This window comes from Thunnus maccoyii, chromosome 23, assembly GCF_910596095.1.
Source record: "Thunnus maccoyii chromosome 23, fThuMac1.1, whole genome shotgun sequence".
NCBI lineage: Eukaryota > Metazoa > Chordata > Actinopteri > Scombriformes > Scombridae > Thunnus > Thunnus maccoyii.
The window spans coordinates 457,501-471,406 of NC_056555.1; the positions used below are offsets into that span (position 1 = coordinate 457,501).

Below are 13,906 nucleotides of genomic sequence, written 5' to 3' on the forward strand. Positions count from 1 at the left end.
TTTCCCTAAAGCCAGCCCTGTCTCTAAAGATTGTGAACCCAAACTAGACAGTTTTATACCTCTCCAGAAGCAAAGCTAAAAACAGTCTGGTCCCTAAATGGACACTTCCACAAACCGTTACACCTTCTTACAAACAAGTATGGTCTCTAAAACAGTAGGCTTAAGACAAAGATATCTCTAGCTAACCCCAGAGGTCAGCAAGCAACCCTCAGATAGAAACAAGTTCAAGAGTTCAACTAGCCTAGGAGTAGGATTTCTTCACCAACATGTATCCCCAAAATGACAATGACATTACATCACATTCAGTTGATAACAAACATTGACTCCTTAGTTTGAAAACATTTGTAACATATATACAAAAGATTTATAAAATGATAACCTACTATTCAATTTTCTTTCACAGGGTCACGCCAGTTACTGAAAGCAAGGGTTCACATACTTTTGCCATGGATAATTTTCCTCAATAAATAAATGAAAAAGATGAAAAAAATGTTTTTTTTGTCTCCTTTGTTTAATTGGGTTCACTTTATCTAGTTTTAGGACTTGAGTAAATATCAAGTTTTAGGTTATATTTATGCAGAAATACAGAAAATTCTAAAGGGTTCACAAACTTTCAAGCAGCACTTTATAACAAATGTAAGATTTTTGTTTAATTTGTTTAATTGATGTCTCTTTATCTAGTAGTAGGACTTGCATGGAAGTGATCACGTTTTAGGTCATATTTATGCAGAAATAGAGCAAATTCTAAAGGGTTCACAAACTTTCAAGCAGCACTGTATACACATGTATATGTATATATATGTATATATATGTATGTATGTGTGTGTGTGTATATATATATATATATATGTGTGTGTATATATATGTGTGTGTGTGTGTGTGTGTTATATGTTTGATCATCTTAAATAACTAATACAACTTAACACACAGAACTTAACACAAAAGGAACACAGTTTACATTTGTAGAGTCCTGCTCCTGCCATGGTTTGGTAGATTCCAGCTGTGTGTCACATCTCTTTTATACGTCACCGGTGCCAAAAAGACTGATCCGCAGAGGATACACCTGTGCATCCTTAATCATAGCTCCTCCAGCAAGCCTCTTACCTCAAGATGCATTTTAGGAATGGAGACATTCTTAAACATGGTGCACTGAGATCCACTTCTGGGTCACAGGCAGTTAGACAGAGAAGAGAGAAGATGAGAAGGCACAAAATAGTGAAATGAGAATAGCCCTGTGTCTAGGGTGCCTGTAGAAAATGATGATGTGTGTTTCCTCCTCTTCCAGTGGCCACTGGATTCCCAGCAGGCCAGACACCACTAGAGACCCGGCTGCAGGAAGTCCGCATGGCTGTGGCTGACGGAGCCACTGAGATTGACATCGTCATCAATAGGATGCTCGCTCTCACAGGACAGTGGGAAGGTAGGCTGAGGGCACAGAATGAAGAGACAGAAGAAGTAATTTTAGCACAGGTTACTCTGACTGTGGCCTGCATATCCACAGGAAACATCTGCTTTGAGTTATAAACTTCAGTTTTTTAAAATCTTTGTCAAGAGCAAGGAAGTGTTTTTTTATTGTTACTTTTATTTTAAATTTATTTCTATCTGTGTTTTAGTGTTGGAATTTCTGTCATTTTGTGTGAATAGCTTAACATTACAGAGGAACATGAAAACTCAAGGTCAACTTACATTTTTTTAATCTTTTTTTTTTGTCTGGAGCTTTTGTCTGCATCACAGTATCAACACAATCAGCAGATGGAGTTGTTATGGACCTGTAGATGTTCAAACTCTTCATTATGTTAAGCATGTTTAGGACTTGCCTGGTGGGGTGGCTGTGGGTCATCCACTACTTGGTGGTTTGATCCTCGGCTCCTCCAGTACACATGTCGAAGTGTCTTTGGGCAAGATACTGAAGCCCAAATTTCGCCCTAAGCCTGTGCCATTGGTGTATGTGTATGTGTATGGGTGAAAGTTGGCATGTAATGGTTGGAAGATTAGAAAGTCACTATGTAAATGCAGTCCATTTAGTCCATTTGCCAACATTGGTTAAAAGTTTCAGTTCATTCTCAAACTTGGAAACAGCAGTTTCTAAAACAATATCCACTCAAGGTCCATCAACTTGCTTGCTTATATTTTCTTCATCAGCAGATGAAGTAAATATAAGAAGGTAGACCTTGAGAGGAGATTGTTTTGTCACCATTTTAGATCAGAAACTAAAAGTATTCTAGTTTTAAAAGTGAATAATTTTCGCGAGAACAAAACTCACACTTAACATTAAAGCAATTTCTTCTACTTACTAAAATGTCAGTGCACTGCTGAAATGATAATTCTGATTTAGTAATAAAATTAGTTAGTTACAATATTGATGAAAAACAGTACAAATTATTATTTTGTCATCACAGTGTAGCTCTAGTCCACACTTAAGAATGAATCCTAATCAGATCTTGAAAAGGTTCTTGTGCATTTTTCAACTTATTGCAATTGAACTGTTTTTCTTTTAAGTATGTGTATTAAAAGATTTTTAAAAGGTCTTTTACACATTCTGTAACCCCGATGAAGGCCCAGTGCAGAAAGGCATTGGTAAAATAAAGAAGATTCTTAGTGTTCCGTTACTTTGTTACTCAAGCACTGGTGAAGTAGCGACGGCATACTCCCCCTCCATGTATTAAGAGTTTAGGAATTATAGTAGGTTTGATCCTGTCTTTTTGATTTTGGTCATTTATTTTGATCATGGCTAAAGATACTCTAGTAAATGTTGCCTGTGTCTCTCTACAGCCATGTATGATGAGATCTGTCAGTTTCGGAAGGCCTGTGGTGATGCCCACATGAAGACCATCTTGGCTATTGGAGAACTGGGCACCTTCACCAACATCTATAAGGCCAGCCTGGTTGCCATGATGGCTGGTCAGTCTCAAAACAACTCAACAACCTGTTCGGAAATGTTGCCATTCCTGTCAAGTGAACATTTTGGCAAATAGGCTTTTTCACTCTGTCGTAGAGTGAGAAGCAGCTTGTTATCAGTCTGTCTGTATGTCCACACATGTCATTTTGTGCAAAAATGCATTTAAAAGTTCATCTGAAGTTTATATGAGGCTTCAGCAGTCTGAGTAACCATATTAAGTGGATATCTGCCACATTTACAGTATTTTTAGCATCAAATTCCCTCTTTGTGTTTCCTTTGACAGTGTTTTCCTCTTGAGTTGCGATGGTAGTATAGTAACAAAAAGAGGGACTTTTTGGCACTAAAAAGACTGTAACTTTGAAAAATATCTACTTGATTTTACTAATTTGGATTAGCTTCAGATAAACTTACATTTTCGTATAGAAGGAAGACTGTGGATTTTGGCCCCCACCACTTACGTTCTAAGTTCATTATGAAGGGATCTTCTGATGGCCAGTATGAACTTTAGGAATGATTACAGCAAGAAAAACCTGTTTCAATGTTCATTTGGGAACCTAACTGTTGTTTTAAGATAGAGATAGAAATAGAAATAGTGAACCTGTCCTTTAATAAAATGAGATACTTAGATTGTGTAGTGGACACATTTCCTTGTTCTCAGCTGATGGAGAATGTTTCTGTCAGTAAATATGAGTTTTGAAGTAAATATGAGTTTGTTTAGAGGCTGATGGAACTATGGCGAATTAAAATCTTACAGACACACTTCTGTTAAACTGTAATGAGTCTCATGATATCAGTAGCTGAGATTGCTGGTTACAGGACAACTCAAGCAGCTCACCATGTTTAATCATCTCCTCCCTTTAAGTCTTGTTGCTGTTGACTGCACATCACTGTTAAACCAGAGGCTGCAGTCTTGAAGAAGCCACCATACATATGTTTCAGCTATTAAGTGGACATTGATTGACATTGGTCTGATTTTCATGTGGTACTAAAGAGGTTTTAAAAAGTCTGATGTTAAAGTCAGTGAAAAGCTGTGTAATTCTTGTTGGCATCCGGCTTGTGGCGCTGCTGCTTAAATTTTCTTTTGCCTTTTGAAAATGCAAATCTGATGAGTGGAGCTCTTTTGCTCTCATGCACGCACGCACACACATACACACACACACACACACACACACACACACAGTCTGCTTAACTAGCCATCACATAATAAGCCGATTACAGAACCAAATTGTCAGGGGCTCTGATAGAGATCATTATTAAAATGCATTGCTTTTGTCGCCACACTCGCTCCTTAATCTCCCCTTGTTCCTATGAATTGCGTATGAGATTCCTGAAATTGAATGATAATTTCACCTATTAATCTCTGATGCAGGCTATTTTACTCTGCTGTTCCCTGCCAGTATCCCTCTGCCCAAGCAAATGAATAGAGCTTCATTACCGCCACCCACATTTAATAACCGTTATCCATTATCTGGTAATTAAGACTCCCCATAACGAATCTTAAGGATTATGCCAGTTTGAGGAAGAGGGCAGAAAGGCTGAAAAAAAGACCTGACTGGAAAAATACATAGAACATGTCTTTAATGAACTGGAAAATGTTCATCTTGTTCTGTTCAGTAATGAACAGTCATTATACACCAAGGAGACAGAGGGGCTGATTTTTAAATTTTTTTTTCTTGCCTTCAGTCCGCAGTTTGTGGGTAATCTATTAAGAGCGTCATTTCATCTTCTATTTTTATCAGGAAAGCTGGTAAAACATAATTGCCTGAGACGGAAGAAAGGAAAAATGAAGGATGTTATTGATGAGCGTGCAGCTGCCCTCTGTTAGCCATCAGCAGCAGCATATGTTCTTGTCTGGCCAGGCCAGACTGTCAGAATAATGCCCCGTCCATCCACTGTCTGCACCCTCACACCAACACTGTCTGACTCTGCTTTCCTACTAGCTGCTCACCTTATGTTGAATCTTCCTGTAAAGTTTTGAATGTGGAGCAGCTGAATAGAAGGTGTACTGACAGACTGTACTACACGGTCCTCAATATATGTCAGTGTGTTGAAGACTTGGTGTCACCTGCTTAAACCCAACAGGTTCAGACTTCATAAAGACGTCCACTGGAAAGGAGACCATCAACGCTACTTACCCCGTCGCCATAGTGATGGTGAGGGCCATCCGTGACTACTTCCTGTGTACAGGCCACAAGGTACAGTACTTACTCCTGCCTTTCTGTAGGATGTGAATATTTCCCTAGTGAACGAGAAGAGATAATGAGCCACACACTGTAGATCAGCTTTATAGAGTCTTCTCTTTAAGCTGAAGAGCACAACATTTTAACTACTCAATTTCAGTAACCAGGTGCACCAATACCTGTGGAGAGCAAGACCAAAAATCAGCACAAACTAACAAATAAGCAATTGCAGTGTTTTCTTCCAATTTATAAAGCCCTGCTCACTCAATATTCACATACTTTGTTCTATATACGCTTAAAAGTGTAATGCAAACTTCCACATTTAGCCATACGTAGATGTGGGCTAATCTGTATAACCATATATGTCCTAATAAAAATAAAGTCTGGTTTTCATTTATCTATCTCTTTTTTTTTTATATCATTATTAGGGTTAGGGTTAGTGATAATAATAAGTCACAACTAAACACACTGTAGATTAGAGCTTGTAAACGGTGCCATGCTCATATACATATTTATCATGGCAAAGAGTGGATTAAAAATGTGTTTTGTGGGCAGAGATAGAATGACAAGAGAAGTGTGTCCTTCATCACACAAGATAGACTGAAACATTTGACTGATACTTCATTCCAGGCATCAGTGTTACTACCACCACACATCATACACTGTTTTAGCAGACAGTGTCATTTCTACATCTCAGTAATTACAGATGTAATATTGTATATCAAGTCACTTTGCCCAGGAAAATGGTACTATTTTAATATCATTACTTGCCTTACATAGACTCCCTCTTTTGTGCCCTGGTTTAAACATGAATGTCAATCATCACTTACCTTGTGAGGCAGCTGGATTCACAAGGTCACATGAGAATCCATCTGTAAGGCTCCAAGTTATGCGCTTATGTTGCAAATCCTGTTGCCTCGCAAGGTAAGACGGTGATAGACGGATGGTTCATCCAATCACCTGCCAAATATGGTGATTGGATGATGGTTCGTCAGGTTAAATCATCACCAAATTTCTCTGAAATTGAATTCACGATCCTGTAATGTGTGTGCACTGTTGCTCACATAACTACATAACAACTCACATAACTAACTGCATTTTAGCACCAACTCTATGTTGACAGTTTGAAGCCTGTTGGGCTATAATTGATATTTTTTTGAGAATGTAAACTTTGAGTGTGATGCTTAATATCCTGGAAAGAGTAATGCTAAAATTAAATTGTCACTTGGAGTTCTGGCTGGACTATATTTACAACACAGGTAGGTGTAAATCCTCCATGTAGGTATGTATGTAGGTAATGTTGCTGAAACCATATTGTATTTGTTACAGCTTTTATCGTAAGTTTTCCTCTGACATAAATGATTGTATAGCCTAAACTGTTTAAAGTTAGAAAAGCCACATTTTCAGGGAAAGTGTGACAGTGTTTGAACTTGATGCAGACAAAAATTACTCAGGAAGACAAAAACATTTTTATTCATAACTCATTAATTGTACATCCCACATTCAGGTACTTCAGGTACTTCGTATCCTCCCATTCCCCATATCAAGTTGCATCTTCTGATATAAGCCACGCCCATCTCCTCCTGTCAAATTTTCCAACAAAATTTACTTTCGCATACTTATTTCATGATAAAGTTAGTGTTAAGAGATTCCCTGAAACCTGCTTGTCAGTATTTACCTCAAACATTTTGTTTTACTTTTTTTGCTCACAAGAAACATAGCATTAACTGTGGGCTTGTTTCCACCCATCCATTTTTGAAAAAAAAAAACCCAGTGTATCTCACCAAGCTCCAAATTGCGTATGATTTAACAGGCACATCCATCAAATTTGATATAAATCCAACAATAGAAGCCACTGCAACATGTATTTTGAAAATATCTCATCAATACATTCTGTATTTCAAATTTCACCATATTTGCTATACACATCCACTATGTGCATGTCAAATTTGATGCAAATTGGCCAAATAATGGCACAAAAATAAGAGATCTTAAAAAAGTCATACAGTTTGCACAGGACAGGTTCTGCTCAGGCTCTTCAGAGTCTGCAACATATGTAACCCTTCACATTCTATTGCAGGTTTGAGCCTCAGCTCAATTGAGCAAAAAAGTTTAGACAAGTTAGCTTTGCTGCACAATACATGGTGATATTATACCTCAGGGATGCAAATTGCTGTATGTGGTGAAACAGGATTACCTCATTAGCATTTGAATTTTCACTTTTCAAGTGAAAAACTATTACTGGATGAAACAGCAGATACTAAAAATAAAACACTTCAATCATTTGCGTTTATATCTATATTCTTCATAAAACTTTAACTGTATATATTTCAGAGTCTAACATTTTTTCACATTTGTTTTGTTTAACAAATACATGTAATATTACTGTATTCATCATGTTTACATGAATTGCTGAAAAAGGCAGAATTTCTGCCGCAAAATTATTTTTTTATTTCCATTTTAGTTTTTTTGGGGGGGGTTGACAGGCATTTTGGCCTAAATGACATTATTTCTGTCTGTGTAGCAGTTAAACAATTACACCAATGAAACCCTCAAAGTTTCAAGTGCAATCTTGCTTTAAGTGAAGAGTGTGTGTCCTGTTAACAGAGGTGTGTGTTCCCTCAGGTGGGCTTTAAGCCAGCAGGGGGGATCCGAACGGCCCAAGAATCTCTGGTATGGCTCACTCTGATCAAAGAGGAGCTGGGCAACGACTGGCTCTGCCCTCACCTGTTCCGCCTGGGAGCCAGCAGCCTGTTGGCTGACATCGAGAGGCAGGTGGGGACTCAGTGCACACACACATATGTATATTTTATTATTAGGACATATGTACGTAATTGAGTATAAATATGTTTTCGGATTTGTTCTTTGTACAGATTTACCATCATGTGACTGGACAATATGCAGCCTATCATGAGCTGCCTATGGTGTGAAGCTCTTGAGATGCTGTTCAGAAGACCAATGAGAACCTCAAGCTCACCACACAAGCCTATTACTGCTCATCCAGGCAGCACACTGTCTACTGATATATTCTGTTAACCACACTAATGTTCAGTGCTTTTGCTGAAAGCTGGGACCACTGTCTGTGACATAGAAAACAGGTTTATACTGTTACTCTATATATATTATATAGAGCTAATCTGATGTACTCATACAGACTTTGCACTTATGAAGAAATAAAAACAGGTGTTACAGATATAATAAACCAGTTATATTTGTCAGTCAGTGTGAAGGATGTGCTGAGTTGAAATGTGTTTTATGTGAAGCAGGAAAAACTAATGACTTTAGATAAATTAGAAAGAAGAAAACAGTATTTTTCAATTTTGTTTTGTCCTTCAGATCCTGAAAGCCTTAAACTTAAAGTCTGGCGCTTGCCGATCTTTTACAAAAATAAAAGATAATATATGAGAAATGTTAACTGACTCCTGTACATGTTATTCTCCTCACTTCAGCCCAGTGTTACAAACTTTAATACAGAAAGCAGAGAGAGAAAACCACTTACTGGTTAAAATATTGGAAAAAGAGAACGACATTTAATGTTGTGCCCTCAGCAGTACCTTATGCCCCATGTAGTGTGAGGAATGAAACAGTTATTCTGGCCTCTAAGCTTATGTTCTTTGTCCAAACTGTTCAGATACACCAGATACACCTACAGGTTTGTAGCTGTACCATCAACCCTGTATCCTACAAACTGTGTTCACATACATTCAATCTGCACAAAAGTAATACCAGCCAGATTACATTACACATTTATTACAAAAATCAATTCATACAAGTTTACGGTTGAGGAAACATGATGGCCCTGATTAAGTTTGAAAAAACCTGTTAACGTAACAGGGATAAATTATGTTTCCTCTGAATTAATTTAAATTGAATTGCAGGGTACCATCAGTGCTGTTAATAAACAGTGTGATCAAATGCTCAGCCATTGTGGGACTGGTAATTGGGACTGGCAATTTCTTAGTCCTCATTTGACTGTTGTTTTCCTCTAAGGACAGACTGTCTCCCAACACTGGTCCCAGCTGTAAAACCAAATTTGCCCCTTCATCTATAAAAATGATCATCGTTGCAAAAGCCAACACTGAACACACTGATGGCTCAAAGCCCATTTTCCACTTTTTGTAATAACTGACAGTTGTTCAGACACACTTTAATGACTAAAACAGCTAATATCAATTGATTTCTTAACAAAAAGAAACTATTAGTAGGTTAAGTGCTTTATATGAAATATGTGAAGTGAGATGCTTTTTATGTATTTGCATCCTTTATGTTGTCAGTTTGCTGTTTATTCCATGATATTAGTCCATTCAGTATTCGTAGATGGTATTTTGACAGCTGAACATACTGTACAGATGCTGTGTATGTGTGTTGTTTGAAATTCACATAGCTTGGTTCTGCCAAGTATAAGAACAAATGACAAAATCCCACACCTTGCTTGAAAAGGCACGAATGATTTATATTTTTCATATTCTTTCTCTGTCTTTCTTATTCTTTCTTGTATATAGCATTGATAAATGAGGAGCCTGGAAAGAAGGTAGCAGAGACAGATGTCCCAAGAGCCAAAGACCTTCCCATTGCATCCATGAAGCCTCTGGTTCACACTGCCTGTGTGATTCTGCAGATGCTTGTCATGTCTCCAACTTGTCCCAGCAATGTGTGCTGAATCTGTTATGGCGGCTTCCTTTTCTCTAAATTTCATTAGTGGGAAGCTCAGCCAACTGAAGAGCACTGGGGATTAATCGGGGGTTAAGTGAGTTTAAAAGATCTGATTGAACAGCTCGCAAATTTGAGGCTTCATTTGAAGACAGAAAACTTTCTTCTTCCTTTTTTTCTTTAATTAAGATATCACAGGCCTTGACCTTGACTAGAACAGAGGATAAATGAGTGAATTAATTGTGGAGGGAAGGGGGTGTGAGTTTTTGGGAGAAAATGTAGGATTTGATGGAAAACTCATGGGAAAGGGTTGGCTTCAGGACACTGGTGGAAGGGCTGGGAATGAGGCCATGTTAAGTTAGAATAGGTGGTTTGGCAAGGTCAGAAGCACTAGTAATAGAGGAATAACTTCAAAATCATGATTTAATCAACAGAATTTTCTTCTGCGGTAATGTGCTCAATACAACTATGTTATCAACACACAAATATCCTAAAGGGAACTGGGTTCGTAGAAAAGGACATGATTGATAAAACAGCTGCTACGTTCATAGTACGTTCATGGTTTTGCCTTATATTCATCCATCCAACACTTGGGTCCAAAGCAACATATCTCTTTAATTACTGACCAGACTGCTGTCAAGTTGTAATAATTGATGATTTGTGTTAGAATGAAATAATCAGCTTTGCAACCAAGATACCACATAATCCAATTTACAAGATGAAGGTGCTTCCTGGGGAGTGCCCTCTGCTTTAAAGGATGATTATGATTTGTTTCAACTTTCAACTTATTTTTGTAATTTTTGAGCATAATGTCTATCAGTTAGTAAAATAAGTCAATCAATGCTTACAAGGAGTTAGACAAGTGTAGAAATGAGCCATAGAGACAATCAGACACATTGGAAACAAGCCCACAGTTAATTCAAATTATCCAAACCATTTTATTAGGAGGTGAGCAGACCTCAAAGTGAATAATCCCTCATTACACAAGACAACTGTGCATACAACTACAGTACATGGAAATACAGTGGGTCAAAGTTGAAGCAGGAAGTCTGTAAACTGTGATGGATGTTTATTAAACACAGTTTGGGTGACTTAACTGTTCATCTCTGTTTACTCTTCTAAATTTGTGGCTAAACTGAGTGTTTGTTTCCAACTTGTCTGATCGTCTGACTGCTTGTGTGTCTTGACCTGACTTCTTTTTAGTGATATAACCATGTGTAGTACCTGGTACAGAAAATACCCTTCTATGCCTGACTACGCCACCTCCCGCTAAGGGGCAGGAGGAACCCTTAAGCCCTTAGTATTTTCAGTGTCTTCCCTGAACAGGAACAATTTACAAAAGGTGTATTTTGTGCAAAGATAGATTGAATTTTATTACAAAAATAGAATTATATATATGTGTTACCCCCACCCTGACCAGGATTTAAACCCCCAACCTCCTGTGCCAAAGTCAGTAGTGTTAACCACTGAGCTATCCAGCTGCTATCATATCCAGTGTAGACCCTTAGGCAAGGTCCTTAATGCTGCTAGCCTTTCCAGGATAAACCGGAGAGTCATACTGGCTCTGACGTTGGTTCAACAAGATCTGCGTCAGGTGTTGGGGGACCAGGGCAACCTGATGAGAAATGGGCTACTGGAACAAGACAGATGGAGTAGAGCAGAGAGTATGAATCTGTTGGAGTGCTACTATAGAAGTAACCCCAGTGAGAGGAGCTACATGCAGAGGCTGTGGGATATATGGAAACAACTACTAGCCCAGTGTTCCAACATCCGCAAACGGAAACTGCTATCACAGCTAGAGACTGATGAGGTACAATGAACATGTTATGGCAAGGGGGAGCCAGGATGACAGGTCAGGGGGGAGATATCATCATCCCCACACTCTGAGATTGGGTACCAAGCCCTTACGACACAGATTCCCTTAACACAAGGGCCACTGACCTGAGATTGAAAATCATGACTAAGCTGGACACCCGGCACCCCCGTAGCTGATTACTAAGGCTAAGTACCCTCTGAAAGTCTGCTAGAGGATGTGAATGCAGCACTATGTACTATCCCTACAAGGACCATGACTGAAACCAATCAGCTGATATACATTACAGCAACAGTGATCCTAGAGATGCTTGGCTACTAGATGAACACCATAAGCCACAAAGAGCATTACCCCCCTTGTAGAAGGAGGCTGGAGGCCAAGATCAAGGCGACACAGAGAGAAGTTAGTCAACTCTCAGAGCTACAGAAAGGTGTGGGGACGAAAGGGATACCTAGGAAGTACAACAAACTGTCTATACCAGGGGCACTGGAGACTGCCAAGCAAAGGCTCACAGCTCTGGCTACCCATCTGTAGCGATACACAGGAGAAGCAGAAGCCAGGAAATAAATAGGATGTTCTCCACTGAAGAATCCAAAGTGTACTCTCAGTGGCAAGGACACGAGAGCAGATCCACCTACGGCTGAGACTGAACAATACTGGAAGAGTGTATGGGAGAAGGAGGCACCACATAACACCAGTGCTCAGTGGCCAGTGGATCTAAGAGCAGACCACAGCAATCTCCCAGAACAAGATCCAGTAACCATTACAATGACAGACATCCAAGTGTCAGGTATGAAGAGCTGGACAGCACCAGGCCCGGACATGACCCACACCTACTGGCTAAAGAAACTAACTGCACTCCATGAATACCTGACAGTACAAATGAACCAACTGCTGATGGATGGGACCCACCCAGAGTGACTAACCCAAGGGCAGACAGTCCTGACCATGAAGGACCCCCAGAAGGGCCATGGATTGGATTCATTTGGATTCCATCCAACTACCAGCCAATAACCTTCCTCTGTACAACATGGAAGCTCCTGTCAGGCATCGTAGTGGCTACGATGAATAAGCACATGGCCCAATACATGAGCAGGGCCCAGAAAGGAATTGGTAGTAATAACAGGGGAGCCAAGCACCAGCTACTGGTCAATAGAGCAGTCACCCAAGACTGCAAGACCAGGAAGACCAACCGCCTGGATTGATTACAAGAAAGCCTATGACTCAATGCCACACACTTGGATACTGGAATTCTTGGAAATGTCAACATCAACAGGACACTAAGAGCCTTCATCAAGAACTTAATGGGGCTGTGGAAAATGACTGTGGAGGCCAACTCAGAGCCAATTGCACAAGTTACCATCAAGTGCGGCATATACTAAGGTGATGCACTATCCCCGCTGCTGTTCTGCATAGGCCTGAACCCCCTCAGCCAGATCATCACAAAGAGTAACTCACTGATCCACATCACCAGGATCTACAGCAATGACATCGGAATGTCATTCAGACTAGACAAGTGTGGTCGGATGGTATCGAAGAGAGGGGAGATGATCAGAACCGAGGGGGTTGAACTACCAGAGGGCAGCATTGCAGATGCTCAGGACAGCTACAAATACCTTGTGATCCCACAGGCAGGTCGCAAGGAAGTCAGCCACAGCCAAATATCTACAGAGTAAGGCAGGTCCTGAAAAGTCGGCTGAATGGGAAGAGCAAGATATAAGCCATCAACACGTACACCCTACCAGTCATCAGATACCTCGCTGGTATAATAAGCTGGCCAAAGGAGGAGATAGAGGCCACTGATATCAAGACAAGGAAGCTCCTCACAATGTATGGAGGGTTTCAATCTAAGTCCAGAACCCTGAGACTGTAAACTAAGTGGAACGAGGAAGGCTGAGGACTGGTGAACGTCAGAGCCACTGTCCAGGACAAAACAGCCAAGATCCAGGAATACATCAGGAGGATGGCCCCCAAAGATGAGCTGCTAAGTGAATACCTCAGGCAGCAGAACCCAATGATGCAGAGAAGGTGGAGGAACCATCATGGAGGGATAAGCCCCTACACGGCATGTACCACCAACAGATAGAAGAAGTGGCTGATATCATGAAATCCTACCAGTGGCTGGAAAAGGCTGGACTGAAAGATAGCACAGAAGTACTACTCATGGCAGCACAAGGACAGGCACTTAGTACAAGATCAACAGCACACCAGACAAGACCCCAGGTGCAGTCTGTGAAAAGATGCTCCTGAGACAGTTCAGCACATAATAGCAGGGTGTAAGATGCAGGCAGGAACAGCGTACAAGGAATGCCATGAGCAAGTGGCTGGCATAGTGTACAGGAACATCTGCACTGAGTATGGGCT

General features: G+C 40.0%; 1 protein-coding gene across 1 annotated transcript in view; it reads left to right on the forward strand.

Annotated features, from left to right (window-relative positions):
• The window catches only part of dera (deoxyribose-phosphate aldolase (putative)), a 20,563-nt gene extending 12,069 nt beyond the window's left edge, over positions 1 to 8,494 (forward strand). The window contains exons 5-9 of the mRNA XM_042403490.1: positions 1,286 to 1,420; positions 2,773 to 2,901; positions 4,982 to 5,094; positions 7,705 to 7,854; positions 7,953 to 8,494. Coding sequence (XP_042259424.1) covers positions 1,286 to 1,420; positions 2,773 to 2,901; positions 4,982 to 5,094; positions 7,705 to 7,854; positions 7,953 to 8,009 — 584 coding nt within the window. The 3' untranslated portion in view covers positions 8,010 to 8,494. The remainder of the gene's footprint in view (positions 1 to 1,285; positions 1,421 to 2,772; positions 2,902 to 4,981; positions 5,095 to 7,704; positions 7,855 to 7,952) is intronic.
• Positions 8,495 to 13,906: the final 5,412 nt, after the last annotated feature.